The sequence below is a fragment of the Pelophylax lessonae genome (assembly GCF_965119305.1).
Source record: "Pelophylax lessonae genome assembly, chromosome: 5".
NCBI classification, from domain to species: domain Eukaryota; kingdom Metazoa; phylum Chordata; class Amphibia; order Anura; family Ranidae; genus Pelophylax; species Pelophylax lessonae.
Window position 1 is genome coordinate 541,506,381 of NC_138772.1, and position 19,250 is coordinate 541,525,630.

At 45.6% G+C, this 19,250-nt stretch overlaps 1 protein-coding gene across 7 annotated transcripts in view; it reads right to left on the minus strand.

The window, feature by feature from the left end:
- Positions 1–19,250, minus strand: part of PTK2 (protein tyrosine kinase 2) — a gene marked incomplete at its 3' end in the record, with an annotated part of 628,214 nt that overhangs the window by 317,871 nt on the left and 291,093 nt on the right. For all 7 annotated transcript variants that reach the window (XM_082257401.1, XM_082257399.1, XM_082257400.1 and 4 more), the window contains 2 exons: positions 18,050–18,129; positions 14,661–14,723 (listed from right to left, as the gene is read on the minus strand). In XM_082257401.1, coding sequence (XP_082113527.1) covers positions 14,661–14,723; positions 18,050–18,129 — 143 coding nt within the window. The remainder of the gene's footprint in view (positions 1–14,660; positions 14,724–18,049; positions 18,130–19,250) is intronic.

Consider the following 19,250-nt stretch of genomic DNA (forward strand, 5'->3'; position numbering starts at 1 on the left):
TCAGATGAAAATCTGAAACCACCTTGGGAAGAAAGGATGGCTTAGGATGAAGTACTACCTTATCCCTATGAATCACTAGGTATGGGGACTGGCATGATAATGCAGCCAGTTCTGACACCCTGCGAGCAGAAGTGATAGCCACCAAGAAGGCCACCTTCTGGGATAAAGTAAACAAGGGAATCTCCCTGATGTTTTCAAAGGGAGGTTTCTGTAGAACCGACAAAACTAAATTAAGATCCCAGGGCGGTAAGGGCGCGCGGACTGGTGGAGCCAGGTGCCGCACCCCCTGGATGAAATTCCGCACCAAGGACTTGGTAGCTAAAGGTTTCTGAAAGAAGATTGCTAATGCTGAAACTTGACCCTTGATGGTGCTCAAGGCTAGCTTCTGCTCAACCCCTTGTTGCAAAAAAGCCAATATTCGAGTCACCGAATAGGTACGTGGAGGAAATCCTAAAGATTCGCACCACGCAATATAAGTCTTCCATGTGTGATAATAGACCTTGCTGGAAGTCGCTTTCCTTGCTTTAATAAGGGTAGGAATGACTGAAGCTGACAACCCTCTGTCCTTCAGTACTTGGGTCTCAATGGCCAGGCCATTAAAACCAGCGACTGTAAAGCACGATGGTAAATTGGTCCTTGAGACCACAGACACTCCCTGAGACGAAGTTCCCATGGAACGTCTGCGACTAGCCTGTCCAAGTCGGCCAGGCCGGCTTGACGAGGCCAGCCTAGAATTTCTAGGACCACTGGTGCTGACTGGATCTGAACCAGGCGTCCCTAGAGCTATCTGGCCCCGACCATCCGAGAAAGTCTGGTCGTTTTCTGTTCCCACACATTTATCAGATACCTGATTGCTATCAGGAAGGGTGATCTTTTCTGGTTGAACCTCAGGGACCGAAGTCACCCGGCTAGAGGCTACTTGGCCTGTCTGGTCAACCAGATCCGATTCCTGTGGGGAATTGAGACTAATCTTAGGAAAAGGTAAAGGAAAAGATCTATTCAGGGAACGGTGACTACCGCTCCCTGTAGTACTTAAATGTTGGAAGGGAAGAATCGCACGGGTAGTAGTAGTTGATGCTCGATCTAATGTCCTGAATACCGGTGAAAACGTCCCCCCACCCTCAAACCGGGTGGGGGCGCACCTTCAGGCTGTGTACTCCTTTGCTTCGGGTTTGGCTGAGTTGGTCCTCTGTTTGTCCGACCAGCCTTTCTTGAACCCTCCTGGAGGAGTTTTGCCTTTCCCGCTTGTTCCAGCCGGGCGTGCGAACCCTTTATGGGCGGTAAAGAAAGGTCCTCGCTTGTTGCGAGGTCCCTTAGCTTTAGCAGCCTGTGGCAAAAAAGTGCTCTTGCCCCCAGTGGCATCCTTAATGATTTCATCTAGGGTGGCCCCAAATAGACGATTCCCCTGAAAGGGGAGATTCGTCAAGGTCTTTTTGGAACCTAGGTCAGCTGACCAGCATTTTAACCACAGCACACGTCTGAGGATCACCGCTGACATAGATGCATGCCCTAATAGGGGAGTAGTGTCCAAGGCTGCGTCACAGATAAACTGTAGCCCTTGTATAATCTGTTCCATCAAATCAGATGTTTCCTGGTGAATATCTTTTCCCCTAAGGTCTTGGCGTACCAATCTCGCCCATTCCGTAAGTGTCTGGGAAACTAGACCAATAACAATTACTGGTCTAAATGCTGACCCTATCAGAGAGAAGATGGTGCGGGACTCTGCTTCCATCTTTCGATCCACCGGATCCTTAAAGGACGAAGTGTCCTCCACTGGGATAACCGTGGCTTTATTCAGCCTGGAAATAGGTGGATCCACTACTGGTGGTACCGTCCATTTCTTAATGATGGATTCCTCAAACGGATAGCGTCTAGCAATACGCTTGGAAATAGTAAAGGTACGTTTAGAATGCTCCCATTCTCCTTTAATCTTATTACCAAAACACTTGGGTACAGGAAAAACCTTCACCGTTTTGATGGGCTTGTTAGTACCAAAAGGAATCTCTGTATCAGTTGCTTCTGCCGGTAAAACCTCAAGTTTTAAGGTTTCCTGCACTGCCACAACTAGTGCGTCCACCAATGCTTCTTCCTGAATTATAGCGGGAGAAGAAACGTCCTCCTCACTGTCTGAGGGAGCTTTACCTGAGGTAACAGCCCTTGCAGAGGGACCTGCAACTGCAGTGACCATCTCTGAATCTGAGTCAGAGGTGTCAGATAATATAGGGGTAGGCGGGGGTCGCTTCCTTGACCCTCGTCCCTGACAGGCCGCCTCCACCCGAGCCACCATAGACTCCAAAATTGCTGTAAATGCCTCTACACTCTGTGCACCGGCGGGTCCCGTGGCCCCCTCGAGGGAAACAGGTGGGGGAATTTGTGTGGCAGGGTCCATGATTATTCCAGTAACTTCCCGGATAATATAATTCAAAAATAAAAAACTTTTTTTTTTTTTTTTTCCACAGGCCCCCAGCGCCACAAAAGCCCCTTAGTGTTACCTGCTAGGGATCCCTATCGATCGAGAGAGAGAGAGATAGACCCCCAGGCTCACCACTTGATGCTCAGAGTTTAACTGCAACAGGTTACAGCGCTGTCTTCACAAACAGGAAGTCTTTTGGCTGGCTGCCCAGGAAGAAAGGAGGCGGCTCCGCCCCTCTGCACGCCTTCCGGCGCCTCCCCTAGCTCCACGAGGTGTTTGGATCACCTCAAACATGGCCGCCCCCATGCTGGAGACACGAGGCTACGCCAAAATGGCGGCTCGTGCAATCCAGCAAAAAAAATGGCGGCGGCCTGTACCGAATAGCGGTGTGCTGCAGGGCACACAACACCTTCTCTGCATGGGGATTTTTGGCGTGGTTGGCGGTACCGGCCCTGGCGGACCTCATGGCCATTCGGAAGGCCTGCTATAGCTGGAGGTTTGACTAGGAAGGCAGTCTACATGTCCGTGGCTTCTGACTGGTAGGTACCTTATTCTTATCACAGTAAGATTCCCAGACTGCCACTGATTACAATCTTTTAAACATGTATACAATTAGATTGTTAGCTCCCAAACCAAGCCTCCTGGCTTTTTGCACATAAAATCACACTCAAAGTAGGGGGATCTGTGCCATGTTATAGGATAGAGGGGGACTCTATCTTACCATACAGAGAGGGGCCCGCGTTCACCACAAGACCCGTCAGGGGGAACATACTACTCACCATACCGGAACCAGGCGGGCACCAACTCCTGACAGTACCCCTCTCCACCGGGGCGGGAGGGCTGTCGACCAATACGGACGCCGTGACTCATGGTCTTTGGCGTTTCAGCGAGACGTTTAACTCGCGGGGTCAGTCCCTTAATGGGACTTTGTCGCGGCCGACCCAGCGCGGAGCTATGGCCTGCACGCGCTCGTAGGCTGAACTGGGGTGACCACCGGATCTCAACATCCAGCCCGTCGCCCAGTTCAGCTTTCTTGCTTGAAGATCTCACAGGAACACTGGAGAAAAAAGCTGTCTAAAAAATCTTTTTAAGAAAAAAATCTTGCCAGGACCGAAGATCCCAGCAAGGTATCTAGGTCCTTACTCCTAACTAGACAGAAAATAACTGATTTGCTGAGGCAGAGAGAGAGAGAGAGGATATACCCTCTGGGACTGCCCCTAGGGTGTGGCCAGAGCATTTTAATTTCCTGTCTAGTCCTGCTCCTGTGGAGGCAACATAACCCGAAGGTGCTGTATCACCGAGGACTACGTCTGTCAATGAGCGATAGAGAAAAGAAGTTACTCTCTGCAGGGCTCAGTGAGGAGGTGTGAGAGCTGATTGGAGGGAAGAGACACACCCCCCTCACACAGGAGCAGAGGTGAGGCTGTCAATCAGCTGAAGGGCCCTCCCCTGTCACCATTTTTCTCTTGCTGTTAGGAAAAGCTGTCTGATGGGACTGATGCTGATAGAGGAATGAAATTAGACTTCGTGTTCTTAATTGAGACAAATACACACTATAGAGGGATACGATTTGTTCATATAGGATATCTGCGGTGTACAACCAATTTAATTTCCTGTTCCAGTAACCACACATGAAGGGGAAATATTCTTCAGAATGAACCGGACCAAAAAGCTGACATTCTGTATGTTCTAACCCTTCCCTACCAAAAACAAGTTTTGTCTGAATTCCACTTTAAGAAATCTATCTATATTCATATATACATACATATATATCCAAATGTTTTTTTTTTGTTTTGTTTTTTGTTTTTGTTTTAACCTGTTCCCACCATCCATACATGGCAGCAGCTCAATGCATTTAGACATCCAGACATTGTAAAGGCGACTTGATGAAGTTCAAACCAAGCATGAGAATGGGGAAGAAAGGATATTTAAGTGACTTTGACTGTGGCATGGTTTTTGGAGCCCGGCGAGCTGGTCTTAATATTTCAAAAACGACTGATTTACTGGGATTGACGCACAACCATCTCTCGGGTTTACAGAAAATAGTCCGAAAATTTGAAAATATCCAGTGAGTGGCAGTTGTGTGGAGGAAAATGCCTTGTTGTCAGAGGGGAAGGGCAGACTGTTTCCAGAGAATAGAAAGGTAACAGTAACTTAAATAACCACTTGTTACAACCAAGGTATTCAGAATACCATCTCTGAAGGAACAAATCATTGAACCTTGAAGCAGATGGGCTACAGCAGCAGAAGACGACACCGAGTGCCACCCCTTATCAGCTAAGAACAGGAAACTGAGGCTACTATTCACATAGGCTCACCAAAATTGGACAACAGTAGATTGAAAAGATGATGCCTGGTCTGAGGAGTCTATCTCAGCTGCAACATTCAGATGGTAGGGTCAGAATTTGGCATAAACTTGAAAGCATGGATCCATCCTTTCTTGAATCAATGGTTCAGGCTGGTGGTGGTGTAATGGTGTGGGGGATACTTTCTTGGCACACTTTGGGCCCCTTAGTACCAATTGAGCATAGTTTAAATGCCAAGGCCTATCTGAGCATTATTGCTGACCATGTCCATCCCTTTATGACTACAATGTACCCATCTTCTGATGGCTCCTTCCAGCAGGATAATGCACCATGTCACAAAGCTCCAATCATCTCACCACTGGTTTCTTCAACATGACAATAAGGTCACTGTACTCTAATGGCCTCCACACTCACCAGATCTCAATCTAATAGAGCCCCTTTGGGATGTGGTGGAAGGTGGGAGGTTCGCGTCTTAGATGAGCAGCCAACAAATCTGCAGCAACTGCGTGAAGCCATCATGTCACTATGGACCAAAATCTCTGAGGAATGTTTTCAACACCTTGTTAAATCTTTGTCACAAAGAATAAGCAGTACTGAAGGCAAAAGGGGGTCCAACCGGGTACTAGCAAGGTGTACCTAATAAAGTGGCCGGTGAGTGTATATGTGGATGCTGGGCAGGTGGGCTTCAAAGTCGAGCGGCCCAATATAAGCATCTATTGGGAATGGCTTTTTTGTAAGGAGAGGGTGCTCACAGTACATTGAGATGTCACAGGCACTGATGCATACTTGTGATCGGGGGCTTCCAATCATGTGACAGCTGTGGTACATGCCTGAAAAACTGGCCTTGCGTAGCTCTGAAACATTGCACTCTATCCTCTGATCGTCCTTCAATAAAGATTTCGAATGTTCTTTGATGATCTGTGGTGTGCTGGCGAATATCTGCATTTGATCTGTGATGTCTTCAGTTCCAGCTGGTTGTTTCTTCAGCACCTGTTACTCCCAAACCTTATCCATCACAGCAGCCACTTCCTGGCATTTATATCCTCCGAAAAGGCTGAGGGAGGTGGCGCCAAGGGGTTAAGGGGATTGTAAAGTCTCAAAGTTTTTCACCTTAATACATTATATGCATTAGGTGAAAAAAGATTGGATTTTTGACTTCCCGTAAAATCCATTTCTCTGATGTTCATTGACGGACACAGCTCCTTCTCTTTTGACCACGGTTATACTGCTCCCTACAGGAGTAGGACACTAGGCAGGAAAAAGCTTGACTACACTTATGGGGCAGTCCCAGGAGGTCCATCTGTGAGTACAAATAATGAGTGACTTCCTAAAAGACTCCATAGCTGCCATGTACACCCTGATTGCCTGAACCACATCCATGGAATGCAAGGCAATTTCCTTAGAATGTTTTGGCCTGGGACACAGGGAAGGCAACACAATGTCTTCAATCAAATGGAAATCAGAGACGACCTTTGGAAGGAACGATGGACAGAGACGAAGAACCACCTTTTTTCTGTTAACCACCAGGTAAGGTGAATGACAAGACAACGCTGCCAGCTCAGACACCCTGCGCGCACAACAGCCACCAAAAGGACACCTTCTGGGACAACGTAAGCAGGGGAACCTCCTGAAGACTTTCGAAAGGAGGTTTCTGAAGAACTGACAGCACCAAATTGAGATCCCATTGCGGCAATGGAGACCACACTGGAGGAGCCAAGTGTTCAACTCTTTGGATAAAAGTATGCACCAAGGTATGTGTGGCCAACGGACATTGAAAGAAAACTCACTAAGGCCGAAACCTGGCTCTTGATGGTACTCAAGGCCAGGCGCTGCTCAACCCCCGTTGGAGGAAAGCCAATATCCAAGCCACCGAAATGGAGCAAGGGTGAACCCCAAGAAACTCACAACACACAATGTACGTCTTCCAAGTACTATAGTAGATCTTCCTAGAGGTAGCCCTTCTAGTCTTTACCAACGTAGGAATCACCAATTCAGAAAAACCTCTATCCTTCAGCACCTGGCTTTCAACAGCCAAGTAGTCAAAGCCAGAGACTGTAAAGCAGGATGGAAGATTGGCCCTTGGCACAGCAGATCTTTCCTGAGAGGAAGTCTCCAAGAAGCATAGGCAACCAGCCATACCAGATCTGCGTACATAGACTGGCGAGGCCAATCTGGAGCCACTAGAATGACCAGAATCCCTTCTGCCTCAATCCTACAGAGGAGTCTTGGCAGAAGTTTAAGGGGGGGGGGCGTAAATCAGACGATACTGACTCCAAGGAGCAACTAAGGCGTCTGTGGCTTCGGCTAGAGGATCCCGAGACCGTGCCACAAACATCTGTATGTTCCTGTTGAGATGAGAGGACAACAGGTCCACCTCGGGAATATCCCACCGGAGACACAACTGATGAAACACCCCTTGATGAAGCAACCATCCCCCCTGGTCCAACGCCTGTCGACTGAGGTAATCCGCTTGCCAATTTTCCATCCCTGGAATTTGTACAGCAGAGAGGGCTGGAACTGATCATTCTGCCGATCTTAGAATACTGTCTCCTTCCCGAGACGCTAGGGCACTTCTTTTGTCCCCTTGGTGATTGACATAGGCCACAGCCGCGGCATTGTCTGATTGAATGCGTACCGGACACCCCTGAAGACTAATTGTCCAATGATCCAAAGACTGATCGCTCAGAGTTTCAGTACATTGATCGGCATTCTAGACTCTAGAAGAGTCCAGACCCCCTGGGCATAAACTGTGCCGAGGATGCCTCCCCACCCGGACAGGCTGGCATCTGTGGTGACAACCGTCCAGTACAGGGGGCACCCAATGAAGAGGAGGAGCCAGGAGTGCAACCAAAGTAACCCCAGACGAGGAGGATCGGGGCTGCTCTGTGCAAAACTCTTACACAGAGCAAGTAAGTATAACATGCTTGTTATTTTTATTTTTTAAAAATCTGAACCTTTACAACCCCTTTAAATATAATAGGAAAGGATCAGAATACTTTAGAAATGTTAAATGACCTGTCTTTTGCAGCCATACCATATCATAATATTGTGATATGGGGTACATCTATAGTCCATATTTGGGGTCTTCGTGAGAGTGACAAGTCCGTGAGTGACCTTGTGGTTTACCTAAAACACATTTACTGTACATACTCCTCCTCATGACAGGTTCTCTTTGAAGCTGAACACCAGGAGAAGCACATATTGTTTAAATACAAGAGACGTGTGTTCTTACTTGAAACTCGGTGTGCGTAGCGTATTTCTTCCATATCTGCGCAGTAATCCAGTGTGAGACTTCCTGTAATAAAGACCACTCACTGCTGCTCTCTCTCCTTGTGCAGGATTACTGGTCTTGTCTCCGCCCTGTCTCCGCCCTGTCCTGTATTGTCTTGCAGGTAGCCTGTAGTGGGTGGGGCTTTTGGGCCCCTCCCACAGCTCTTCTCTCTGCACAGGCTATGTACAGCACAGTGATGATGCCAATGCTACTTTTTTTAAAGTAACATCTGTGCTTGCAAAGGCATTTTCTGCACACAAAGTGGATTTCTAATGCTTTACGGCTGAGGAATAGATTTTAATTAACGTTTTTGGTCGCAGAGTTCAGCTTTAAGGAAGCCAGCTAATGCCATCAGTGAGAGAGAGATTCCAGTTATTTATCAGTGTCCTCCTGCTGCTCTGTCCTGGATGCCATTAGTAAGGGGCTGCAGGCGATAGCTTGGGCCGAGGGCAGCAGAGATGGATGGCTCCCTTCATGCGCTCTAACATGTACTGATGTGTCAAGGTATTTGGCCAGCAGCTCAGTACCTCTCTGCAGTTATTGGTCGTTGTTAAGTGACAATTTAAATGCAAAATTCCATTGACTGGGTCAGCAGGCAAATGACTGCATGCAATCACTCACAATCCAAACTTTTAGCATTGGGTATGGCAGAGATGGATTGTGGGTAATGAGCTATGTGTTTTACAACATTCAGAAATAGATTTTTGGAAGAGAAAAAGGCCTTGGCATTTCTCAATTTAAAAGCGTTCATTTAAAATTCCATTTGAATAATACATCTGACCAATGTACAAACAGACAAAACGTATCTGCTCCTCTGACTGTAAGGTAAACATGTATTATATCAATAGATCCATTTGAGAAGAGCCAGATTGATGAGCATATGCATAAACCAAGCAGCTTGGGAGCCTAATGTGTCCTCTAGAACAGTGTTCCCACACCCCCGGACCGTGGACCGGTACCGGTCCGTGGATCAAACGGTACCGGTCCGCCCAAAGAACATTACATTATTTCCAATTTTAGAAAAAAAAAACATTTTCAGAAAAGGGTGGACCCGGGGCGCAGAGCAGTGCTCCTTAAGCCCACCCATTTGTGTGACAATAGCGAATTAATATTCGTTATTGTCACACGGATCCTCCTCCTGGCCAATCAGGAAGCGGGTCCGAGACGCATTTCCTGATTGGCCGAAAGGTAAACCCATGCCATTGGCCAAGGAGGAGGAGGAGGGAAGACTCCAGGAGACGTGGGCAGACTGAGGAGAAGCTGCCGCTGCAAATCAGGAAAGTGCACTGGTCACTGTGCATTGATTGGGGGCATGCTGTGGCACTCTGCATTGATTGGGGGCACGCTGTGGCCACTGTGCATTGATTAGGGGCACGCTGTGGCCACTGTGCATTGATTGGAGGCACGCTGTGGCCACTGTGCATTGATTGGGGGCACGCTGTGGCCACTGTGCATTAATTGGGGGCACGCTGTGGTCACTGTGCATTGATTGGGGGCACGCTGTGGTCACTGTGCATTGATTGGGGGCACGCTGTGGTCACTGTGCATTGATTGGGGGCACGCTGTGGTCACTGTGCATTGATTGGGGGCACGCTGTGGTCACTGTGCATTGATTGGGGGCACGCTGTGGTCACTGTGCATTGATTGGGGGCACGCTGTGGTCACTGTGCATTGATTGGGGGCACGCTGTGGTCACTGTGCATTGATTGGGGGCACGCTGTGGTCACTGTGCATTGATTGGGGGCACGCTGTGGTCACTGTGCATTGATTGGGGGCACGCTGTGGCACTCTGCATTGATGGGGGCACGCTGGTCACTCTGCATTGACGTCCCGTCCCCCCCCCCCCCCAGCGGGCCACGGAAAAATTATCAAACGTTGACTGGTCCGCGGCGATAAAAAGGTTGGGGAGCACTGCTCTAGAAGCTTCTCATGAGCTATGCAGTACCAGTCTAAATACCTGCTGGACTGAACACCTGCTGTATTGAACACTACTATTTAAATGGAGAACTCCAGCTCTAACCCTATCATCCATAAACCCTTCTTACAGAAACACGTACATAAAAAAAAACAAAAGATAGAATTGAGTTTAAATTCAAAATGCATTGCTTCTTCAACCATTAGGTCACATGCACACGTGGACCATTAAAGTGTATGTAGCCACCTTTTTTTTTTAAGCTTTAGATGAAATGGAGAAGAGTTAGAGCCCAAGCTGGGTCTTCACTGTTATTTAAGGTTTTGTTAAAGAAATTTCCCCTCATTTGAGGCTGAAACTTATTCCCAGAAAGCACTCTAAAGAAAAAGAATTATATATTTGTATGCACATAGCTGTTTACTCCTCTTAAAGGATAAGTTCACCATTGGGAACATGTTCCATGTTTCACCCATTTTAAGTTCCCAATGCTGCTGCCCGATCCCCCTGTGACAGAAGTACAGGGAAAAGTTTCCTCTACTAACTGTCACTTTTTGAAATCAGGGTGGCCGTGTGGGGCTTCGCCCACACAGCTGCATTATTCATTCACACAGCTGTGTGTGTGTGTGTGTGTGTGTGTGTGTGTGTGTGTGTGTGTGTGTGTGTGTGTGTGTGTGTGTGTGTGTGTGTGTGTGTGTGTGTGTGTGTGTGTAAATGAACTGCAAGCCCTGACATCCTTTTCTCAATGAACTACCAGTGTTGTGGAGCACTGTAGTAGTTCCTGGATTCTTACTGTCAGTATCTGCTTGCCCGTACGAGATGTACAGCCGTGGCCAAAAGTTTTAAGAATGACACAAATATTCATTTTCACAAAGTCTGCTGCTTCAGGCTTCGATCACATGTGGGTGTAGCGGATCACGGGAAGAATCACCGCGATTCTGCCCGCAATCCGGAAATCATTGCAAATCGCGGGACGCCTGCGCGATGCCCGTGATTTGCAACGCTGTGCGATGTCGCCACGATTTCCACCTTCCAAATCGCGGTAACATCGCGCAAACAAAAGCGCGGGACATATGACGCACAAAAGAAGCTCTTGTACCTTTTTTGGGCGTCATGCGTCCCGCGATTCGGAAGGTGAAAATCGCGGCAACATCGCACAGCGTTTGGGGTGCCATTGCAAATCACGGGCATCGCACAGGTGCCCCGCGATTTGCAATGATTCCAAATCGCGGGCAGAATCGAGGTGATTCTGCCCGTGATCCGCTACGCCCACATGTGAAAGTAGCCTCAGTGTTTGAAGATCTTTTTGTCAGAAGTTACTATAGAATACTGAAGTATATTTACAAGCATTTCATAAATGTCAAAGGCTTTTATTGACAATTATATTAAGTTTATGCAACGCGCCAATATTTGCAGTGTTGACCCTTCTTTTTCAAGACCTCTGTAATTCGCCCTGGCAAGCTTCTGGGCCACATCCTGACTGATGGCGGACCATTCTTACATAATCAATTCTTGGAGTTTGTCAGAATTTGTGTTTTTTTTTTTTGTTGATCCACCTCTTTAGGATTGACCACAAGTTCTCAATGGGATTAAGGTCTGGGGAGTTTCCTGGCCATGGACCCAAAATGTTCATGTTTTGTTCCCCAAGCCACATTTCATTTTGGCAAGGTACTCCATCATACTGGGAAAAGCATTGTTCATCAAACTGTTCTTGGATGGTTGGGAGAAGTTGCTCTCGGAGGATGTTTTTGTACCATTCTTTATTCATGGTTGTGTTCTTAGGCAAAATTGTGAGTGAGCTGAGAAGCAACCCCACACATGGATGGTCTCAGAATGCTTTACTGTTGGCAGGACACAGGACACAGGTAGCGCTCACCTTTACTTCCCTGGACAAGGTTTTTTTCCGGATGCCCCAAAGAATGGGAAAGGGGATTCATCAGAGAAAATGACTACAGTCCAATCCTTGTACCTTTTGCAGAATATCAGCCTGTCCCTGATTTTCTTTTCTTGGAGAGAAGTGGCTTCTCTGCTGCCCTTCTTGACACCAGGCCATCCTCCAAGAGACTTCTCCTCACTGTGTGCAGATGCCCTCACACCTACCTGCTGCCATTCCTGAGCAACCTCTGCACTGGTGGTGCCCCAATCCCGCAGCTGAATTAACTGTAGGAGACGGTCTGGATGCGTACTGGACTTTCTTCGGTGCCCTGAAGCCTTCTTCACAAATGCAGTTGAAAGGTTTTTATGGGATTAAAGTGGTTGTTAACCCACTCTGAAAAATTCATATAATCCTCTTGGTTTCCAAATGATAGATGCTTCTGTCTCTGTGTTTTCTAAAAAAAAAAATGCCAGCTATACCTGATATTACAGCGCCGCTCACGTGACCGGCCAGCTCTCTCCTCTCCCCATCTGACAGATTCCCCCAGTGACGTCAGTTGGGAGGGGTGGAGGAGAGAGCCAGTCGGTCACGTGACGGCCGAGCGGTGCTCTGAAATCAGGTATAGCTGGGATATTTTTTCATAAAACACAGACAGGAGCACCTATCATTAGGAAACAAAGAGGATTATATAAGATATTAAAAGTTATTTCAGCAGCAGGAAGGGGGGCAAGCACTTGATACAGGAGCGGACAGGCAGATAGGGGAGGGGAGAGGACGACAGGAGAGCTGCAGATGACAGAGGCACGTAAACTGACTACGGTGTCAGGGCTTAGCAGCCATGATTAACCATGGTCAGCTTACAGAGCGGAGGGCAGAACCAGGCAGGATAATCCAGGTATTTCAGGTGATAGAAGGGTCCAAATTAAACAGCACAAGCACTGTGATGTATAAAGTGTTTTTTTTTTTTAGGGTAACAAACACTTTAAGTTCATTTTCATGGCAAAGAGGGGCTTTGCAATTAATTGAAATTCATCTAATCACTCTTCATAACATTCTGATTATATGCAAATTGCCATCATAGAAACTGAAGCAGCAGACTTTGTATAAATGAATACTTGTGTCAATTCTCAAAACTTTTGCCCACTGCTGTACCGGCACATAGAAACACTGACAGATCTGCAAGAGACATGCATGGCACCAACGATCTGCTTATCATTGGTGCAATGCTTTACAGACGCCAAAAACAATAATAATTTCACTTTTTTTAACCTGAAAAGAATGTCCATTTATTTTTTTAATTAACCCTCATGCTGCTAACATTAGTAAATAGATAGGAAAGTATATCATATGTACTTTTTGTAAACTTTTTTTTTTAAATTCCTTCAGTTACTTTCTGGTTTTATGCCTAGTCAAATGATGTCATACATCCCAGGAGTCTTCAGGAGGGGATGGGAGGGAGAGGGGTTTTCACAGCACAATACACTCTCCTGTATGCATACTAGAGCTAAGGGCAGGAAGTAAATCCTAAATAATTTGCCCTTACGGAAGATGGCCACGGCCAGAAATGCTAGGGGGTGTTTAACCACTTCTGGACCGGTAGGTTTTACCCCGATAATGACCAGGCAATTTTTTGCGATTTGGCACTGCGTTACTTTAAGTGACAATTGCGCGGTCGTGCGACGCTGTACCCAAATAAAATTGATGTCCTTTTTTCCCCACAAATAGCGCTTTCTTTTGGTGGTATCACCTCTGCGATTTTTATTTTTTGTGCTCCCCTGTGGCCAATCTGCACGCGCGTGCCGCCACTAGCGGTCCCGCAAAGCGATGTACAGGTACGTCGTTTCGCGGGACAGAGCCGACTTGCTGCAGTAAAACTACGGTGGCTGGTCGGCAAGTGGTTAAAGTGATTTCTCACCAAAATAAAGCATGGAGACATGCATGGGACAGTTTGCTTTAAATATTAAAAAACAAATTAAATTGTGTTTTTGATTTGTGGTGCTCAGATGCAGTGAAGATGTGCTTTAACTTCACGGCATTGTCAACTAACCAAATACTACCTATTTGTAAGTGATGCAAATTAGCCAAATAAGGGGTGGGGCCTACCATTGCTGTCCTTCCAAACAATTCCACTTGCCTGGCTGGCATCAGTACTTCTGCAGATGTAAAAGTCAGACGTCCTTATCTGCATATTTGTTGCAGATGAGACACTCAAATTAATAAAGCTAGGGAGTCGAAAGCTGGCCATACATGGATTGACAGTGGGCAGGTTCAGAAGGGACCGGTCAAGATTTGATCGATGAATGGGCAGGTTGATTTACCAAAGTCGATCCATTATTGACTTGGGTAAAACCAGCCTGTGGGATTGTTTTAATTAAATTACGGCCAGCGGCTATAGCCACTAGCAGTAATCTGTGTTCTGCCAGCAGGGAAGGCTCCCCGACAGCAGAACACAATAGAGCTGAAAGAGGCAATCCCCGCCAACAGTGACTGTGTTGATAGGGAAATCAAGCAATTTTCTTTCCTTCCACCCTTGGTAGAAGGAAAGAAAATAGAATCATCTAAGTCCTGCTTAAACCTGGAAAACTCAGTGTCAGCAGGAGAAAACGAAAGCCTCCATGTTTTTCCCATGAGTGTTTTTATATGGTGCCAACAGTTTGCAAATTACAATATAAAGGGAGACAGTACAGTTACAATAAACAAGGGTTAGGAGTTATCCTTTAACAACCCAAATGAAAGCTCAACAATGACTGGCTGACTGGTGCATGGTGTTAGTACACACATCATATGCTCTAATAGGCAAGGAAAGAAGCTGCGGTGTGTCAATTATGGGAGCAATCAATGGTAATGCCTAAACATAATTATAATAGACCAGCAGTGACACTTACTCTAACACTTCATAGTTTGATTTCTTCTCCAAAGCATTCCCTCTCATCTCACCGTACGATCGCCTGCATATAGAAAATTAACATTGTTAAAGATAAACCAAAGCCCCAATAAAATAAATAAAAAAAAAACCCAGCACGCCATTTTAAATAGATAATCCATTGAAATATCAGACCAAATACACTTTTACATACTTTCCACCCTACAGGAGAGACTACAAAGCAGAATGAGAGCTCTTAACTTCATAGACTTTCAACAAAATTGGAAAAGCAGAGAAAAAGACCAGGGGTTCTTAATTGGAATATTGTGGGGGGGAATCTTGGATTGCAAGGAACTGATGTCAATGTACAGTGTGATATGTATATAAAATGCTGTGTAAAATACCTGTAATAATTAACCCAACACCAAGCTAGTGACATATTTTAAACTACTTGTAAAGCGCTGCGTAAACGGTCGTCGCTATATAAATCCTATATAATAACATACACTGAACACAATTATAAAACGGAACATTTTTGTTTTTGCCCCCATTTTTCATGAGCTGAACTCAAAGATCTAAGACTTTTTCTATGTACACAAAAGGCCTATTCTCTCAAATATTGTTCACAAATCTGTCTAAATCTGTGCTCGTGATCACTTCTTTTTCCGAGATAATCCATCACCCTCACAGGTGTGGCATATCAAGATGCTGATTAGTCAGCATTATTATTGCACAGGTGTGCCTTATGCCTCGCACATACGTTCAGATAATCGGACGAAAATAACCGCTTTCGACTTGATCGCACGATAATCTGATCGTTGGTACACAGCTTTCGACAGCTGATCACGACAGTTCGTCCAACAAAATCCAAAGGGACAAACACGAAAACTTCTGTCTTACGATAGCCTAGCAAACGACAATCATTTAATCAGTACAGTATGTGTCCACTAAAAATCGATCGACAAAGACCACGCATGATCAGAGACACTAAAATAGCACGTAAAAAGCCTGGCTGCCATTGTTTTTGTTTTGCACCATCTGATACGCAGCTACGCAACCAGGAAGCTTTTCCAGAATCGTACGAAAAAAATCCTACGTTTATACAAATTGTTGGATTCGATACTAGTATCATGCAACAAAATGCGAACGATAAGTCGTCCGATTATCTGAACGTGTGTACGAGGCATTAGGCTGCCCACAATAAAAGGCCACTCTAAAATGTGCAGTTTTATCACACAGTACAATGCCACACATTTTGAGGGAGCGTGCAATTGGCATGCTGACTGCAGGAATGTCCACCAGAGCTGTTGCCCGTGAATTGAATGTTCATTTCTCTACCATAAGCCGTCTCCAAAGGCGTTTCAGAGAATTTGGCAGTACATCCAACCGGCCTCACAAGCGCAGAACGCGTGTAACCAGACCAACCCAGGACCTCCACATCCAGCATCTTCACCTCCAAGATGGTCTGAGACCAGCCACTCGGACAGCTGCTGCAACAATCGGTTTGCATAACCAAAGAATTTCTGCACAAACTGTCAGAAAAAGTCTCAGGGAAGATCTGCATGCTTTTTGTCCTCATCAGGGTCTCGACCTGACTGCAGTTCGTAGTAACCAACTTGAGTGGGCAAATGCTCACATTCGATGGCATCTGGCAGTTGAGAGGTGTTCTCTTCACGGATGAATCCAGGTTTTCACTGTACAGGGCAGATGGCAGACAGCGTGTATGGCGTCCTGTGGGTGAGCGGTTTGCTGATGTCAACATTGTGGATGGAGTGGCCCATGGTGGCAGAGGGGTTATAGTATGGGCTGGCGTATGTTACGGACAACAAACACAGGTGCATTTTATTGAATGCACAGAGATTCCGTGACGAGATCCTGAGGCCATTGTTGTGCCATTTATTTACGATCATCACCTCATTTTGCAGCATGATAATGCACGGCCCCATTTTGCAAGTATCTGTACACAGTTCCTGGAAGCTGAAAACATCCCAGTTCTTGTATGGCCAGCATACTCACTGGAAATGTCACCCATTGAGTATGTTTGGGATGCTCTGGATCGGAGTATGTGACAGCATGTTCCAGGTCTTGCCAATATCCAGCAACTTTGCACAGCCATTGAAGAGGAGTGGAGCAACATATCACAGGCCACAATCAACAACTTGATCAACTCTATGAGAAGAAGATGTGTTGCACTGTGGGAGGCAAATGGTGGTCACACCAGATACTGACTGGTTTTGGGACCCCCCCGGACTCCCCCATTACGGTAAAACTGCACATTTTAGAGTGGTCTTTTATTGTGGCCAGCCTGAGGCACACCTGTGCAATAATCATGCTGTCTAATAAGCATCTTGATTTGCCACCTGTGAGGTGGATGGATTATCTCGGAAAAGGAGAAGTGCTCACTAACACAGATTTACACAGATTTGTAAATAATATTTGAGAGAAAAAGGCCTTTTCTTTGTTTTTTACTTGCTGCACTAGGATGCTCATATTCCCATTGCCTGTCCTGGTTAGGTATTGTTATGTAGCCTGTTGTACTGCATGTAAATTTTTCGCTATATTCGGTCTCTGTTATGCAGTGACTGCCTATGCTGCGAGTGCTTTTTTTTTTTTTTTTTTTCTCTCTACATTAATGTTTTGTAATTGCAGTAGGACAATTGAGACTGTTATGCTCATGTTGACGGTATTCCTTTCTGTACCTTTGATGTGGTTTCTATTTCTCATGAAAATTTCAATAAAAACCATTGAAAACTAAAAAAAAGTCTTCGATCTTTGAGTTCAGCTCATAAAAAATTGGGGCAAAAACCAAGGTGTTGTGTTTATAATTTTGTTCAGTACATACATTATATATACACACACACACACACACACACACACACACACACACACACACACACACACACACACACACACATATATATATATATATATATACATATACATATATACATATACACACACACACACACATACACAAACGTCCTTTTCTGGTTTTCCAGACCCAAAACTGTAAGCATCTGTAGATCCAGCCACCCATAGAGCATCATGAGTCCACTGTAAAAAAAAAAAAAAAACAGTGACTGGACACAAAGTGACATCTGTCCTGTTTCACTCCAATTCAGTCTGAATGGACTCATAGGTAGGCTCATGTAAACGGATGCACATCAGGTTTTCTTAAAAAGCAACCGAGTGTACAGGCTTCCTGCCAATCTGGATTAACTGATGAGTTCCCAACACAACTGAATTTTAGGACACCGCGAACCAAACCCACAGTGTATGTGGTGTGGAAGACAACATTAGAAACATACATATGCTGATCTATAAGTAAGACTGGTGCTTTACACTCCACAAATCACAGACTGCCACTACCTCTAGCAGAATATGTGCAATATGCAAGATTTAGGATATTACCGAATTTCCAGGCAGCCCAGCTTCAAAGCAATTTCCTGGTCCACTTGGTCTGACATCTCCGACATGTAGTCATTTTTCACCTGGAAGACAGAGGCAGAGAAGAGAGATTAGAATAAAAACTAGACAGTCAGTTTTTTTTTATGGGGGGGGAGTTAATGTTATTCAAATCTGGTACTGAATGCAGTTAATGGAAAACTTTTCTAACTTTTTCAGCCATATATAAGAATGTGCTGAGACCAGTTTGCGGTCATCACTGTGTACTAAAGTTTTAAAACACTGTCGCTGTGCAGGCTAATATGTAACAAAAAGTTTGTGGACACCAATCACATCTAATATATGATCAAAGTATGTGGACACCCCTCTGAATGTTTGAGGTGAGGTGTTTCAACTAATGGGTATTGTTAATGCTACACCATACAAAGACATTTTTAAACAATTGTGTGCTACCAGCCTTGTGACTACAGTTTGGTGAAGGTCCTCATCTGTTCTACCATGACTGTGCCCCGTGTACAAAGCCAGCTCCATAAAGACATGATGTGAGGAGTTTGGTGTGAAGCAGGGATTCCCAAACTACGTCCCTGCAGCTGTTGCAGAACTACACATCCCATGAGGCATTGTTAAACTCTGACATTCACAGACATGACTAGGCATGATGGGAATTGCAGTTCCTGAACAACTGGAGGGCCGTAGTTTGGGAATCCCTGGTGTAAAGGTACTTGAGTGCCCTGACCTCAACCCTACTGAACACCTTTGGAATCAATTGAAAATGGCAACTGTGAGCCAGGTCTTCTCCTCCATCATCAGTACCGGACCTCACAAATGTTCTTTTGGCTGAATGGACACCCATTCCCATATGCACCCTCCAAAATCTTGCAGAAAGCTTTCCTAGAAAAGTGTTGTGGTGACAAAAAAGAGGACAACTCCAAATTGTTGCCCATAGTTTTGGAACAGGATTGTTCAACAAGTTCACGTAGGTGTCAGATGGTGACAAACCTTTTATATATCCCGTAGCTTAAAAGGATATACGCACTTTAGGTCAGCAACCTTTACTTCCGGCATTACATATGGAAGATTGGATTCCTACTCTTTAGTATGCTCAGGCAGATTGAAAATACAATGACTACATAGCTAGTCAAGCAATAAATTGCACCCGAGTCATAGCTCAACTGCCTGAAGATTGGTTAGTGCTTTCCTAAATAGA